General features: G+C 37.7%; 1 protein-coding gene across 3 annotated transcripts in view; it reads left to right on the top strand.

Moving 5' to 3' along the window:
- Positions 1-18017, top strand: part of tjp2a (tight junction protein 2a (zona occludens 2)) — a 41813-nt gene that overhangs the window by 11444 nt on the left and 12352 nt on the right. The window contains exons 1-8 of one of the 3 annotated variants that reach the window (XM_065290239.2): positions 2944-3259; positions 4851-4980; positions 13140-13193; positions 14997-15121; positions 15274-15376; positions 16095-16809; positions 17432-17535; positions 17658-17811. In XM_065290239.2, coding sequence (XP_065146311.1) covers positions 3153-3259; positions 4851-4980; positions 13140-13193; positions 14997-15121; positions 15274-15376; positions 16095-16809; positions 17432-17535; positions 17658-17811 — 1492 coding nt within the window. In that variant the 5' untranslated portion in view covers positions 2944-3152. Of the gene's footprint in view, positions 1-2943; positions 3260-4850; positions 4981-13139; positions 13194-14996; positions 15122-15273; positions 15377-16094; positions 16810-17431; positions 17536-17657; positions 17812-18017 lie in introns of those variants that run through there. The other 2 variants (XM_065290241.2, XM_065290240.2) reach the window with 2 other exon arrangements.

Below are 18017 nucleotides of genomic sequence, written 5' to 3'. Positions count from 1 at the left end.
TTGATTTCCTCCATTATCGTCCTTTCAGTCATTACTATCCTCATACAGAAAATGAAATCTCCTGAGCATATAGATTGTATGTGTAGCGACGAGAATTGCGAAAAAAGCTACTTGCAGAAAAATAATCCAATCTGTAACTGGAAAGCATTGTATGATCCAAACTGTGAGTTTTGGTTAGGCTATAGGCTTTTTACTGGCAAAATTTGGCCCGTTGTGAAAACTGTGGCGTTGAGTGGTATTTTCTTATCTGTGACTTCAGTTAATATTTCAAGTTTATAGAAATTCCAGTTCAATTAGAAGCTAATATTTCAATTCATGATTGTAAAATATTTTATGTGTGTTATTTGTGTTTTGATAGATGTTTTGTATATATTCTACATTAAAAGTAACATATTTTATATTCAGGCTATTTATTTTGGGGCTACCAAAAACTGAAAAGTGCCTGCCCGACTAGGGCTGTCACTTTTCAGAAAAATCAAATTCGAACGGATTTCGAATATCATGCAATGTATCCGAATATATTCGAATATCTAGCACCCAACCCCCCCCACCCCCCGTGCGCATAAAAACCCCACCGTAATGGAGATTCAATCACAAAATTATTAACAGTGACAGTCATAAACAGGGTTGTCTGGATTACTTTTTTACTTAATGTTTGAAACAGCAGGTTATCACTTATGAATAACAAACTTATATATATATATATATAGAAAAAACGAATCAGAACAGTTACAAACAATAACGTGACAACTTAAATAGCAGCAGGAGTATATGCAGACCCAAACGGAATTCGCGCCCGCAGATTTCGGCAGAAAACTTCGCGGAATTCGACGGATTTAATGCCCGTCATTGACAAGCACACATATCCCGCGCTTGAGCGTGTTTGTGAGAAGTAATCTCATTGACAACAAGCACACATACAGCCTATAACCCGCGCGTTTGTGAGCCGTCATTGACAAGTGCATTATCTCTGCGCATGCTGTTTGCTTGACCGTTTTTAATGATAGAGAGCACAAACCCTTTGAAACTTGAGATGAAATTAAACTTATAGATGAGTTAAGCAGATCTCACTTGACTCTCTCGTCTATGTGACGCGCGACAGTCAACACATCATCATTTCAAATCCGTTTACAAGACGAATGCTGTTGTTGTTTAATATAAAGTTTACATTGCATTGTAAAAATGATGAAATTATCTTCATACATGCTAATTTCATAATGCGAACGTATTAACACGTATTTTTATTCTGCTATAATATTTAACACTATAAACAATATGCCATTTTATATACAAACTATAATTCTATCTTAACATGCACATGAGGTTCATTTTGGTCCCATTTGATTCCCTCTCTTGCGCACAGTTGCAGTCGTCGGTCTCACTCTCAGCCTCCTTCCTATTACGAGGTGTTCCTGTAAAAAATGCGCCACACATGGCATTTTAAAAACCGGATGGTTTATTTATAGTTCGAATACGGATATTTCACGTCATGTTCGAATGCATATTCGAATATCGAATAAAAAGTGACAGCCCTATGCCCGACTGGCTCCCAAGGATTTAGAAATTTTGCAAGCCCTGTTTTTGTAAATGTAAATCAATATAGTGTTCAGTATATCAAAAAGTGTTCTTTCAATCATTGCCCTTTTTAAAAAAATATGTTAATATGTGTTTCCTGTCAGTCAGCGTGTGTTCACTGCGCAGCCTGTTCACACAGACATCATAAAGCCCAGAGTATAGTCTGTTTTTTACATGTACGGAAGCGGACGCACACAGACAAACACACCCTTGCAAAGCATAGTTTATTTGACTTGTATGTGTACACAGATGTTTGGGCATTGCGACAAATGCAATGCATTTCCTGGGCTACGTACTACATTATCTAGTACACCCATGTGCAACAAAACTCCGGCAGTATGTGTACAGTGCATGTAAACTACTCTGATGACAAAATTTGCATTACATGTACTGTATTTCTAGCTAAGAACAATAATTCTAGCTAAGACATCTGTGCATATACGTAAGCTGTGCATACAGAGCAAAAATGGTAGAGAATGGCGAAAGCAGCAACTACCCACTTTTTTCTCTTCTTCATCTCGCTTCTGGTCTGTTGCATCTATGGCTGTAATATCTATGGCTCAAACTACTGATCCACACGTTCAGCTGTGATGATGTGATTGATAACATGTTTGTGATGTAGAAATTAGGCTTTGTAAAACTACAAATTTATGGAGAAAATATTCTGCAGTGGTGTTGAATGATGATTTTTCACATGGTTTGTCGTAAGCATATTAAAAACACCATATATACATATAAACAACAATAATGAGTTGATTTTACCACTGGGGGACTTTAAATGATAAAATTCTGTTATATTTATAGTTGTGGTCTGATTGCTTTGACTTTACCAAAAGCTGTTTGTCAAAACACAGCCCATGCATGTTTAAACACAGTGCACACTTGTAACCAAACCTAAAAATAGGTTGGGACTTTAAGTCATTTGTGTGTGTTGAAGTGTGACAGGGATTTTAGAGCCACTGCAATAGGGGACTTCAATCTCCTCCTCTCCATAATCCAGATGTGCAAACCATTGGGTGACATCTTCATCCCCCTGTACTCTCATTGGATGGAGGAGTGTCTTGGTTACTCAACACCTCTGTCATGGAAACGTGGATGGGCAGATGGTAAAAAGTGTGCATGCGTGACCTTTTTGTGCGAAGATGAGGCATTTGTGGTGGAGAGTGGGTGGGATTTACCAGCAGTGGCTGAGGATTACAGAGAAACGAGACATGGTGTGTCCACGATCTGTTATGGCTTAGTACCACGATTATCCCCCCCTCGCTGAGTTTTCATTAGACTAATGTTTGAGAGCTCCAGAATTATGTAAGAGTGACGCTGCATCAGCATGCCCAACGTGGTCTCGTGTTTTCTCTCTTTTCCCCCCACTCTTCTCCTACTAGAAGAACAAAATGGGCATCTTTTGGATTCTACAGACTGGGAGAAATTTGAGTATATTTGTGTGGTGTTGAGTCAACAGAATGACTGTTTACTATCTTAAAATAAGGCTTTATTATTGCATTGTTGGCAGTGTAAATTAGGTGGTTGAATGTAGCTGAGATCCTCGTAGTTCACAGGAACAAGCAAGAACTTTTAAAATGAAGTACAAGAAGTTCATCACCATCATGCAAGCAGCCATTGGGGTTGCGCCTCTCAACAAACGGGAGCTGCTACCGCCTGGCCGGAGGTTGTGGAGACCCTCAGGGTGAGTTATGTTGAAAGGTGCTGGAGATGCACGAGGCCAGGAAACCAGGAAGTTCATGTTAAATGTGTTTGCTCATGACCGACTCGGGGCTGTTAAATCTGTGACATTTAAAGTCATCAAGTCAGATTGGATGTTTAAGGACAAGTTATGTTTTTTAAATCATACTGAACCCTTTCAACCTTCTTGTCGCTAACGTGCTGCTGCACCAGTTTTTAACTTTTGTTTCTTGTGTAGTTTAAGTAGTTGTTTTGACATTTTTGAATACGTTTCTGTACCATTTCTATTACTACTATTAGTTACTTATACTTATGAATAGTTCAGTCTATGATATGTGCCTTGATGGACTAAATGGCTGTTTGAAGAGAATGTGTTTACTTGCAATCCTTGATGCATATGTCGATGCATTGTGAAACGTGTTTTCTTCCTCTTCATGAATCCATGAAACCTCTGTTAAAAGAAAAGTCATCTTATCATCCTCACATTTTTCCCATATAAGTTATTGGTCCTGTCAAGCTTTTAGACATGATTGTTAGTATAAACATAATTTACAATATGTGATGCACGCTATATCAAATGAAGTAGGTATGCGACAATAAATGCTTATATACACTAATATTACCTGTACGATAAATAGTATGAATTGCACAGCCGATATTATGCACAGCTATTTTATGTACAACATGCTTTTGATCAGTAAATCATTATTGATCTGAAATCACTGTTATTTTGAGACTTTTATAACATGCATTTGAAAAAGCATCACTCGTTAAACGTAATCATTATACATATTCATGAAAACACATGAAAAGGTTTGAAGGAGCTATGTTTGTAATGGTACTTCTTCTGCAGCACTTATTGAGTTTCTGCACGAGAGCACCCTCTGGCTTTTGTATGTAGCAGGATTTCACCGTAATTAATTGAGAAGCGCATAACAAGCATCATCGGTCGAGTTATTGGTGCATCCCTAGGAATTTATTTAACTAAATTCAGGCGGAGCATGGTCATGTAATCCAACCAATCAGCGCAAAGAGGTGTCTATAAATAGCCACCCCTCACCTTTGTCCCGTGACAGTTTTTTCAGCATCCCTCTTCCACCCCATCACCTCGCTCTCGGCTAGTTCATCTATCCCATTTAGAGAGGGGGGAGTACTCTGGGTTCAGGCTAAAATTCCGTGCTCGGAGCCCCCCCTTCGGACAGCACGCCAAATATGCATGATTAAAAAAAAAGAAACTTTGAAAAAGGGAATCGGGGCCCAGTACCAAAACACACTTGTAGACAATCGCCATTAAGGGGCATGTCTACTAACCAACATTGTTGCCTGGGTTGCTTATGTGTGGGGTGGGTCTATCAAAAGAAGGTCCAGATTTAAGGCTTGTTTGACTTCATGTGGTGCCACAAGAACTGAAAGGCAGATGACATCACATTACCGTGAGAGTATATCATCGTTGTATTTTGATGTCATTCACCTGTCGGTTTTTACGGCACCACATGAAGTCGAGCAAGCCTTTTATTGGGGTCCGTTTAGGGGAGAAAGCTCTTTTTCGACAGTGTGTAATTAATGTTATTAACTACAAAATATCTTATTTACAGAGACCAGTCCAACCAGATTGAGTTATTCCGGTCAAGCCGCTCCAGCTGGGAAAGGTTTTCCTTAACCCACGAAGCTCAATATTTGTGCTTTCGTCGCCTTTCTGCTCCAAGTTGTCGAGCAATTAAACAGGTATTATACTCTAAACATCGTTTTTACAAAGAAGACAAATAATGTTATTTTTATGCATGAGCTAATTGATGAAAATGCACAAAAGTGCAGCATTTCTTATTGAAATAGGAATGTGTGTATTTAAAGAGTAACTAAACCCCTGGTCAGAGGCTGACTCCACCCACTGGCAATATTTGAAAAATGCAAGAAAAGTGGGCAGATCCCTACGAAGATAGAGGGGACGAACTAAGCTTGTACCAAGTGTGTGGTGAGATCGTAACAAGGGGGTGGTGAGCTTGAACCTGCTTACGTCACGAGTCATTTTTTGGACCCAACATCCAATGGGAAAATTCAACTGCAGTAGCCACAGTTCAACCTGAAGAGGGCAGCACTCAGATGTTTTTACACCATATATTGCAGTATTGAAACACTTTATATCCAAATGTCAAAAAAATTACTAAAATCAATAAACAGCACTAATAAAACATCATTCTTACAGATCATTAACTAAAAAAAGTTGGTCTGGGGTTTAGTTACTCTTAAAAGGCTCATCCCTCTTTTCATATAGCCAGTAGCCATGGTGTAGTACTTGAAAGTACAGAAGTTACTATCACATAATGTACTAAAATCTGAAAAGCTTAATTGGCAAAGATCTGTAGTGCTCATTTGTTAATGCAGGTATTCTGGTTAATGTATGTTTATGTTACATATTAACAGCCTCACCCTTGTGTGATGTTTACATTAATGTTTGAGAACCTGTATTTAATCTGCATGTTAAAGATGTTATATGTGGTGCTGATAATCTATAAAAAATATAATTTTAACATTTTAATTTCTGAAAGCTTGTAAACATTCTGTCTGACAAGAAATGTCAATATTTCAGTCACTGTTTACATGTGATTGCATTATGTTATGTATTTTAAAACAATGGCAGATCTTTGTAAGTGGTTCTGCAATGGTTCTGCTTTTATTTAATGGGATGATACTGAAACAATACAATGTGCTTGTTTGAGAAGTGCAAATTTATTGCATGACCAAAAATGTATTTATATATTTTACAGCTACACACTTTTTATATTTTATTTAATTTTATTTATTTTAAGCTTTTACAAAAGTTTTAAAAAGGTCTTGAAATTGCGTCCAACAATAGAGACAGAGCGCCGCGCGTCATAACCTGAAAACCACGCCCACCGGGGGGGAAAAAACCAACCGTCTCCATTGACTTTGTATTGCGAGAGGCTGCCTCCTTGTCATTTCTGGCTTATAACAAAAAACATAATAATGCCTAAAAGCTGCTGTGTGACAATATGTACAGCTAACAAGCCAAAGAACCCAGAAATAAGTTTTTATAAGCTGTCGAGCCGTAAAACCCTGTCTTTAAGGAGAATAAAGTGGATCGCCGACTACGTTTGCCCCTATTGGACGCAGTTCTACTAATATGAGTACTATGAAAAGTTGCCTGTTTCCATTTTTGTGTCTTTAAACGCTCGTTTTTGCGGTCGACAGCTTATAAAAACTTATTTACAGATTAAAATTAAAAACAGAATAATACATAAAAGCTGCTGTGTGACAAGGTGTACAGCTAAAAAGCCAAAAAACCCAGAAATAAGTTTTTTTTAAGCTGTCGACCTCATAAAACGAGCGTTTAAAGAAACAAAAGTGGAAACAGGCAACTTTTCATAGTACTTCTATTAGTAGAACTGCGTCCACTAGGGGGAAACGTAGTCGGCGATCCACTTTATTCTCCTTAAAAGCTGGTTTTTACGGCTCGACAGCTTATAAAAACTTATTTCTGGGTTCTTTGGCTTGTTAGCTGTACATATTGTCACACAGCAGCTTTTAGGCATTATTCTGTTTTTTGTTATAAGCCAGAAATGACAAGGAGGCAGCCTCTCGCAATACAAAGTCAATGGAGACGGTTGGATTGTTTTCCCCCCGGTGGGCGTGGTTTTCAAATTTGCATATCGGCGCTCTGTCTCTATGCGAAAAGGTTTGGCTAATTAATATTTATTACGTAAGATACGTGCTTGGACGTTACAGGAAGGTTACCAGGCAACCCCTGCGCGTTCTAATTAATATTTATGAGCTAACCCAGAACCATCCATTTAACTGCATAGGGTGGTTCAGTACATGTAACATATTACTTGTTAACATGTACCGAGTTTTTGTTGCTTAAAACATAATAAACTACGTATGATGGCAGTATAGATACTATATGTTTTGAAGTATTTATGAATGCTATTCTTAATGATAGAGATTTTAAATACTGTTTATATCATGAACAGTCGACCCCCAGAGATGTATTGGTCCGTTCGGGATTTACAATACAATAGAGTTTGAATGTTTAAGGCGCTTTGTATCATTCAGTGAATCGGAGTTTCTGTGATGGTTTATTTACGCCGTCACGATGAAATACTAAAGTGTTTCATTTATTTAAAGCACCTTTGTTTGAACCTTTGTCTGTGACGCTGAGGTAAACCTAGTTTCCAAAATGCCTGTGACTGTGGGGCGGCGGCTGTTTTTGAATAGAAATATTGAGACGTATTTTCATGTAAGTACTTGCTCAGCCTTTATTAGGAATTTTAAAGGCAGGCGTTTATATCAAACTATAAACAGTTTTATGAGAGGCACACGTGCGCGTGTTACTACTACCACGTTATATATCAACCACCTGCTACCTCTGTAATAACGATAACCATAAATCTACAGTAAGTTACTTTCATTTAATGCGTAAAATAAGTTGGTTATTTTGTGTTACACTTTATAACTATTAAAAAGTACATTCCACAAAATGTATAAAAATATATTTATTGATATTGACTGATACTTTTAACTATTGAAAAGTGCTGCAGTTATCTGTTTAGCAAATATTAAATAGTCTAAGGTGTTAATAAACCACATTTAATTTAGCATGAATTAAGTATTTGCTCATAAATACATGTTTTACCTTAAGTATTAACTTGAATGTATCAGATTTAAGACGTGAATATTGGGTTGGTGTATGATCTATTATTAGTTACAGTAATATTAAGTATGGAGACTAAAATACATTAAAATAAACGTCTCAAACAATCTGTTGAATTACCAGCAGAGGGCCCACTGCACCTCTTTTAAAATATGACAGCCTCAACAAAAATATGAATCTGAGTTATTTAATTGTTTGTTTTTTATTTACTTGATTACAAGACCAAACTGAACAAATCTAATACCCCATCCCCTGCCCCACAAACCTCCAAAGAGCCACATTTAAAAGACATTTAATATTTATGTTAAAGGAATTGTATTTGACCATGCTTGTATTTACATGCCTTATGTAATATTTTGTTATGTACCATCGTTTCATATTTGACTAGAAACCTATATGATATAACTGAATGAAAGGTTACTGTGGTCACTGATTTCAATCAGTTTTAGTGGACATAGACAGTTAAAGCTGCTTATCTATAATGCATTGAGGGAATAATGTCTGCTTGTGCTGTCTGCACGCAATGTTGCTAGTTAACCAAGTACTAAGAAATGTGTTATGTTGCTTGTCTGAATTGTAATCGCTATCTATATGGGTTTGCCAGTTTCCGCATTAGAGTACACTCTTAAAAAATGGCTTAGATGTTTTTCACCCATTCTGGGTAAAAATTGGGTTAAAACACAGCTTAGTTATTTCTTGTTGACATTTAAGGGCACTTTTGTAGTGAAAAGTCTTACCGTTAAAATGTTTTCTGTGATGCTATATGTTTACAGGTAAATACAGCTGAGCAAAGTGCATATCTGTTGTTTACTCTGATGGTGGCATTTTGTTTCTTGATTGTATTTTTCATAGTAATAACAACATTTCTGCTGCTTGCATGTTGCAAGTCCAGATGTTGTATACATTGTTTCAAAAATAATTGAACATAACTTAGTGGGCTATTACTACACTTATGACCGTTTCCTCACATTTTTAGAAACACTTAAAAGTGTGGACACACTGCCTTAATTACATCTCTGCACATATTAAATAAAAAAAACACATTTTCTGCATACTGGACACACACACACACACACACACACACACACACACACAGATATTCACTATCTGATCAATATTTATTTAAACCAATCTAGGTCAGTCTTTGGTCTATAATGCAATGCTTAGTCAAAAACTGTTGTGAGAAATCAATATCTGATGTTGTTCTCCGGTAATCCCTTCTGGTTACCACAATGAGAAATGAGGGCAGCTCATACGCCACAGTTAAATCCCATTTTAAGCCCTGTTTAAATTAATGCGTTTTGTTTTAAAAAGAAACAGGCCAAAGACTGATCTAGACTGGGTTGCTATCCTCTTGAAAGAGGCATTTTTTTATTAAAAAAGCAAAATACTTTTGATCACTTGACCATGTTTGTGTCATGAATAAACACACAATGTGCTTAATGCAGTGTGATGACCATGTGATAGGTGCTTGGTGAATCAGGAAAGAATACGCGATGATCTAAAACAGGGGTTGTCCTGGAGGACCACTAGTACTGCACATTTTGCATGTCTCCCTCATTAGACACACCTGGTTTAAATCTTCAGCTCAGACCTGAACTGGGTGTGTAAGGTAACTGAATGAGGTGTGTCACAAAAGGGAAACATGCAAAATGTGCAGTACTAGTGGTCCTCCAGGACAGGTTTGAAAACCCTTGATCTAAAACACCCAATCAGGACTTCAAGTCTCCATTAAGGTCCATCTACACTGCAGCGTGACTCATGAGTTTTCAAACTAAGGGTCCGTTTACACAACGTTTTCAACCTTAAACTGGAACGTTTTGCGGTTTCACTGTTTATTTATAATAAAACAGTATTTTGGGGTCCTGAAAAGCAAACTGTATGGTAGGCAACAGTTTACTTCCTGGGATTGGTGATGTAGACAAGACCGATGTTATCATAATTCCTTCCGCTTTGGACTCCTGTTAGCATTGCACTTGTGAGCGAATCTTTCAAACATGGTGAGGAGCATCACATTTCCGGCTGACGTCAAAGGTATTCAGGCCAATCACAACGTACAGATTAGCTGGCCAATCAGGGACAAGGCGCTTTTCAAATCGATGAGTTTTGTATACAATCAGTTCGTTTTAGGAAGAGAATGAAATCTGGAGCTACAAAAATGTACGGTATGTGGAAAATAATGTGGTGTTTAACCATAAACAAAGTACACAAAATAAAATTGTTATTTAGCAATGAAACTGGTGAGCTATAAAGCAACACTAAAGAGTTATTGCTCTTTGCTCCCCCTACAAGTTAGACGCGTAATTGTTCATTAGAACTGTCGTAAATACTGCAGCATAGCTGGCTCTGATTGGATTGTAGGTCTGCCGTAAAGCAAGTTTTTGTAGTTTTCACTCGAACTACAGGACTACTACCCGACGGTTGGAAACTTCTTTAGTGTGGTTTTGGCCGATAGAGGGCTGCAAAGCGAATGTGAAAGTGCCATTCACCCTGTTTTGAGTGGATGAACCACTGAAACTTTTTTGGAAACGTTATTTTAAGGTAAAAAAAAACTCTTTGGTGTTGCTTTAACACTTTTCCAACAAAGTTTACACAATTTTGGCACTTTATAGTCCAGGGTCACTTTTGTAGTAATAAACTTACCTCAATGTTGATCTTAATTGTTTTTATTTCTAACTCTGTAAAGAATGCATATGTGAGCAGGCATGTAGTGTTTCTTATTAAGGTAACATCGCCATATACTGGCCTGGCATGCATAATGCATATGCAATACAGTGTATTTTGTTACCTCTGTGGATCTGTGTAAACGTGGATCTTTTTGACAGTGTTGCTGCATGTACCTGAAACTAAATGACAAAAACAACAAAACGTAAACGCAGTCAAAAACCGGGTCTGCAGTGTTTACACAAAAGTCTCTGTTTACGAGGCCCAAAAACTTGAAAAAAGTAATGCATTTTAAAACAAAAATGCAAAAAATTTGTCAATGTTAATGTCAGGGTAGTGATAGAGTTCAGACTTAAAAATCCATTCCAAATAAAAAATAAATGTTATGTTCTTTTATTTTATTCTACGCTGTTTGAAATGAATTTATTTAAAGTAAGACTTTAGACTTTAATTAAAGTAAGTTCTACTTTCTTAAAAAGTAGTATTTCACCAAACTGAAAAATCATTATAAATTATAATTACAGTGGTGAATCTGCTATCTAACAGTCCTGCACATCCTAAAGCTCATCATGCAAAAGAGATCACTATTCAAAAGCATCAGCTTTGATATACCAGTGCTTCAAAGGTGTTACTTACCATCTGAAACCCACAAGAAGCTTATCATCCCAGCAGCATCATTTGATGAATTTAAAAGCAATTTTAATTTAATACAAAGGCAGGAGATTTTTGTGTGGCCTGGATGGTTGGATTTGTGCCGTATGTAGGCCAGCAGCATCAGTCTTACGTCAAAGGCAGACAGATGTATTGTGCTGGAGGGTGATGCGCTTTGGGCCAGAGTCTTCATTGTGCTCACGGGAGAGGTGACAAAATGAAGACCGTCCTCTCGCTGCACAGAAAATGGGTGCACACCATCAAGGCCATTCGCATCCTCCAGGGCATCGTAAGCGCACAGTTTAACCTGTTAATGTCTTGCACCGTAAAAGTTTTATAAGTTCAGTTTATTTATTTGGGACTATTTGATTTGGCCAAATGGCCTGTTTTCCACTGCAGTCAGTAAGGGTTAATGATTAGAGTTGACTGATTCTTAAACTGAATGATGTTGTATTTGTGAGTGATGTAAATATTGACTGGGCGATCAGCCTTTTGTTATGATTGAAGATTGATGCAGCATTAAGTTTTGTTTTTGGTGGTGTTGACAATTTAAGTATTTTAAAGTAATGCTAAAAAGCATTCATGTAATTGAAGAGACCATTTATTTTTACGGATTGTTAAAACTCATACAGGTCAAGGATTATGCAATGATTGTTATTTATTGGAAACTGGCAAAATTTTAATGCAATAAAATAAATTTGCTTTGTTGATCTGATGCATTGCACAACATTGTTGCATCCCTTCACCAATATTTACTATATTAGTCCAAGTCTCCAGTTGACTATGGATGATTTAGGGGAATAGTTGAATACATACGTGGTTGAGAAGATTAAAGTGCAACAATCATAATCTGTGTTCGTGTGTGTGTGTGTAGGGCTATGTGCGTGCAGGTTTTTTAAAGGGCCTGACGGGGGCAAATGTATTGCTAAACTCATTGGTTAGGTCTCATTTCAAAAGAAAAAAAGTCAAATGGTATACATAAATTGAGAAGAACTTTTTTATTAATGTTTTTTTTTTAATTCTTTGTGAATTGTTGATTTAGTTTGTTTGTAATTCTGTAACAAGAGTCTCGTTGCAACTGCTCCATTCAGTTGCATTTAAAAACTTGTTGTTCTTTTTAGAAAAATGATCTCCCCTAAACTTTTTTCATAAAGCTACATCATATAACGCAAAAATATAAAAATATAATACATATGTGACAACACTGTCAAAAGATCCACATTGTTGGAGCCAATGGTGTGATGGGCAGTGCTTGTGTTCCTTTGCCCATCCAGTGCTCCTTCTTTCCACCCTATACTTTTCTGTCCCCTCCTGTACACTGTCTATCAAATAAAGGCAAAATGGCCCAAAAATTTACTTTAAAATAAAGATCCGCGTTTGCAAGGATCGACGATGACTAAATTATTAAAGTTTTGCAGGGCAGGCCAGTAGATGGTTAAGTGTAAAGAAACATTACATGCCTGCATACATACACATTCCTCTATAGAACAATAAGAACGTCTATCTAATTTTGTTTAGATATACGATAATATTTAAACTTTATAATTTTGTGAAGTTTTAACTCTATATCTTGAGGAGCACAAACAGTCCTGTAGGCCGCCTATGTTTTTTTGTCATACTGGTGCATGCCTGTAAAACACATAATTATAACATTAAATGACATTTCACTGGTTATGCTAAATATTACAGAACACAGAAAGTATGTGTTTGATGTCACCGTTATCACACATTCTCAGTTCATTGGGTTCTTTCAGTATTCAGATTACCCTGTATGAGAACAGCCATATAGTTTTTCACTGGTGCAGCACCACGTTGCAGATTTCACCTCATTGCTGATATCCACTGTAACTTGACTCTTTCCATCATTGTTTTACATATCAGCCTGTTTGTACTGTTTCAGAGCCCAGAAATGGAGGAGACTGTGTGGGAGCAGTATACTGTGACCCTACAGCGGGTGAGTACTTCATTATATTATACCTGTAAAGTATAAAGTTTTGTTCGTTTGAATAATGTATCTTATCGAAACGTACTGTGATTCGGTTTGTATTATGGTGTGTTTGCTAGGGCATGTGTCACTGTTATTGCTTAGGCTGAGGGTAAGGAAACATATTAAACTTTGGCATGTACCTGAAGTGTTTGTGCTACAGACATGAATGATTACTCTAGAAAGTTCCTATGTATTTTTTCTTCTTCTTCCTTTATTTCTTTACGCCATTTATGTTATTTTTTTAATGTGATGGCAATTAGATGAGGGCTTTCACATAACTCTGTGATAGGGCGGGGTGATATTGTCCCAAATTCATATCTCAGTAATTTTGGGATGAATGAATATATGTGATCCATATCTGTGTTTTCCAAAAGTCTACAAATGTTTACATGCACCTTTATTAAAACAGCAGATGAAATTAAAATCAAAAGACAGAGGTTGTATTTATGTTTAAAAATACACAGCTGCACAACATGAAAGCTGTTTGGAAAGTTTATGTTTGAAAATTCTGTGGGTCATATTAGAACATACAAAAAATTACGGTATGTCTCATTCCATGTCCCGCTGGGAAAAAAATACTGCTAAATTACCAAAACTTGATATACCACCTAGCCTTGCTTTGTCAGTCTTTGTGTTGTTTCTGGCTTTCAAAATGATAATAAATAATCACATATAATGCTAAATAGATTTTACAGTGGCATTATTTAGCTTTTGCATATTTCCATCACTTAGAGAAAGAACACATGTCACAAAAATCATGCTTAACAGAAATGTGATTTTTTTTCTTGACGACTTTTACTGGTAGACAAAAAATCGGGGTGCATCTCATTCAGGTCCCTTGTTCAGTAGTCAGGGCAGTGATCAGAGAGTCGGCAATTTTCAGGGCTGTCCCAATCCTAAAATCTTTCCAGTCGACTGAAACGTTCATTCTTATAATAAAAATCCCCTAATGCAACACAACAACAAGGAACCATTAAACTTAGCAAAAATCAATTGAACTCTCTACCAACTAACATCATGAAATATGATTGATCTTTTGAAAGGACAAATATATAATGATTTAAGCAACACGCACTGCTAGACGGGTAGGGAACGCAATGCACAAACACATTAACAATTAAATTTAATGGATATGTAACAGAATAAGTGTTTTACATATTGTACTTTAACCAAAATAAACTCTTGAGAGATATCTTATGTATCATGACATGTATAAGTAGTCAGGTTGTGGGAAAACAAGTCATCACTGTCCTAATCAGTAGTGATACAGTGTACCTACCATTGCCCGATTGCATGTACGTTATACTGATTTACAACCTATGGTGCTAGGACACTGCTGAAGACACGGTCGCGGTCTCTCTCTCTCTAGCTCGCTCGCTCTCTCTCACTCTCTCTTCTCTGTCCCTCTCTCAGCCATCTGGATGAAACACTAATGCCTTACACATATAGAGCTAAGCTGTGATTGTTATTGTGGAGGGGAGGGATGCTAGAAATCTCATCAGAATTATTCAGTAATGTGAAATAAACATGGCCAGGTGCGCTGGTCCTCTCTCACAGTACACAAAGAATTACAACTTCACTGTTCATGTCCTGGTGATCTGAATTAAATATGTCATTGTTGCAACAAAGTCATTCCCAAATGCAGGAAGCAGTAATTCCAGGGTAGCTTCTTAAACTGTCCTCTAGTTGAAAGTGTGTTCATGTCTTTAATAAATTTTTATTAGGGACCCAATCAAAAGATTTAACACTGTATTCCTTGCTTTGGTTTAGGACTCCAAGAAGGGGTTTGGCATTGCTGTGTCCGGCGGGCGCGACAACCCAAACGAAGAGAGCGGAGAAACATCAATCACTGTATCCGATGTGCTTCAGGGAGGTCCAGCAGATGGCTTGTTGTAGTAAGTTAAACTTGCACTGCTGTTAAGATTTGTGATGAACGTGGAAGTGTTTTTGTATGGTTTTCATTGTCCTGTACCAATAACTTGGTACTCAAGTTTTTTTGTCAAACTTGCATTATAAAGAATATAAGCATTTTTTTGTTTCTGTGTAGTGAAAATGACAGAGTCATCATGGTGAACGCTGTGCCCATGGATGGTGTCCCACACTCATTTGCAGTACAGACTCTTCGCAAGTGTGGCAAAGTTGCCAAAATTGTGAGTTTTTGCCTTTTATATTGGGGGGGTAGATATTGCTTGGGGTCAGTTTTATTACATTTATAAAATACATACACTTTATCATAAATTCTGTGTAATTAAACCAGCAGCACTACATTTGTATAATTTAATGTTTTGTTTAATATAAATTCTACGTTTGAGATTGTTTTATATCATGAATGTTCTGTTTGGGTGCACCCTACACAAGGGGAGGTGTACAACGAAGGTTTGAGAACCACTGGCTTAACCAGTGGCGGTAGTTGGAGTAGAAAGGTAGTTGAATATAATAATAATTATAGAATAAATATAGTCAGTACTATAAGTAATAACGAAATTACAAAATTTACACTTAAAACATTTTTTAAAGATCATTTGATGATTAAACAAAACTTTATAACTGAACTGGGAGTTACATTTGAAGAGCTGAGATGCAAAACCCTCTAAGTGACGTTTTTTCTTGTAAATTAGCATTTTTTCAAGACTCTGCCATCAAACTGGTATTTCTGAATAGCCTGAGGATGGGAGTAATCATATTTGAAGCGACACAATTCTATATATGGGCATATAATACGTGTCAAGAGCATTAATTTAATATCATTATCTTATTTTTGACCAAGGTGACATTTAGTGGCTTTTGCATCTGAGCTCATCATGTGTAGTTGAATTTGAGACCTGAAATATTGAGTTTTAAATGCCATCTTTATGTCCTCTTATTCAGACAGTTAAGAGGGCTAGAAAAATCCCAGCCGGTCTTCTCAAACGAGCCCCATCACCGGACGACCGCGTCTTCAGCGGCGACTACAATGACGATTATGACTACGACCAGGACCGCCACAGCGTTTACAGTGGACGTAGCTACCCCGATCGCGATGCCAGTCTAGAACGAGAGCGAGGTGGCTATGCAGACGTACACGACCGTGACTATGAACGCGGTCGAGGGAGGACCCTGGACCGAGGCATGAGCCCCGATAGACAGTACCGGCGAGACGGCAGCCGTGGACGGATGCTCGACCGTGAACGTAGCCCAGAACGACCTTATCGAAGTGAGCACGCCCTCGATCGTGACCACAGTCCGGAGCCTCGTTTCCGAAGCGATCGGACACTGGACCGCAACTACAGTCCTGATCGACGCTATCGTAGTGAACACAATCTGGACAGAGATCGGAGTCCAGACAGGCGATACCGCAGCGATCGGACACTGAACAGAACGCACAGTCCAGATACACAGTACAGGCCAGTACCAGCTTCACGTTACAGCAGAGAGAATTTGGCCGAAGGAGACGACCGCAAGAAATACGATCCTCGCCAAGACAACGCAGTCAGGAGAAGTAACAGTAGAGACCGATTGGACCGCTCACCCTCCCCACCACAGCGGCTTGAACCTTTGGATAAGCCCCTCAATGTTACTCTTCTAAAGAACCGACCCACTGATGGTAGATGCATGACACCTTGTGCTGTTTTTTATTTAAAGGGGCCATGGCATGAAAATCTGACTTTTTCCATGTTTAAGTGCTATAAATGGGTCCTCAGTGCTTCTATCAACCTAGAAAATGTGAAAAAGATCAACCCAGTGACTTAGTTTTGGTAAACCATTCTCTGTAAGCACATGAAAAAATAGGTCGTTGAAATTTGTCTCTCCTTATGATGTCATAAGGAGCTCTAATTATAAAAAGACCACCCCTTAATCTGCACTATCCAATCACAGCACTGCCATTTAGTGCAGAGAAAAAGAGAGAGAGAAAATAATTCACAGCACAAGTGAGTTTCAATTGCAACAAACCACCATCATTGCGATCAGCACTTCATCCGCTCATTTGCATTTTAAAGGACACACCCAAAACGGCACATTTTGGCACACACCTACAAAGGGGCAATTTTAACATGTTATAATAAGTTATTTATATGTTTTTTTTTTTAGCTAAAACGTCACACATGTGCTCTGGGGACACCAAAGATTTATTTTAAATCTTAAAAAAGTCTTGTGCCATGGCCCCTTTAAAAAACTTTCAACCAATAGCCCAACCTCTAACGTTCTGTTTTATTGTATTTATCCAGAATATGGCCTTCGACTTGGCAGTCAGTTGTTTATCAAAGAGATGACAAGCACCGGCCTGGCATCTAAAGAGGGGAAACTACATCAGGGTGACGTTATTCTGAAAGTATGTCTAAAACTAATTAAAAAAAATTTAAATGTTATGTTAATCTCAAATCTTTGAAATGTTTTATTTCAGTCAGCTGTGCTATAGAATGTAAATTATTAACACTAGTTTTCCTGTCTCAGATTAACGGTACAGTCACAGAGAACCTTTCCCTCGGCGATGCCGGAAAGATAATAGAGAAGTCTCGTGGAAAGCTGCAACTGGTGGTTCAGAGGGATCGCAGTCAGGTGCTCGTCAGAGTCCCACCCATGGTAGACAGTGATTCTGAAATAGATGGTAAGTGAATTTCCACAACGGGAGGAAATTTACATGACTACATGTTTGTCTTTGTGCTGCAGAATTATGGACAACAACAACAAGGTTTAAGTCGTCTTCTCCAGTTTAAGTGTATTTTGTTTGTACATAGATATTTCTTAAGATGATGCCATGTTTACAGATTTGTTTTTATCTCCACCCTCAGTCCTAGTCAGTCTTACAGCCTT

Source organism: Paramisgurnus dabryanus, chromosome 10 (genome assembly GCF_030506205.2).
Source record: "Paramisgurnus dabryanus chromosome 10, PD_genome_1.1, whole genome shotgun sequence".
Taxonomy (NCBI): Eukaryota; Metazoa; Chordata; class Actinopteri; order Cypriniformes; family Cobitidae; genus Paramisgurnus; species Paramisgurnus dabryanus.
Note: the sequence above shows the minus strand (reverse complement) of the source record. Positions and strands in the feature narration are given on the sequence as shown.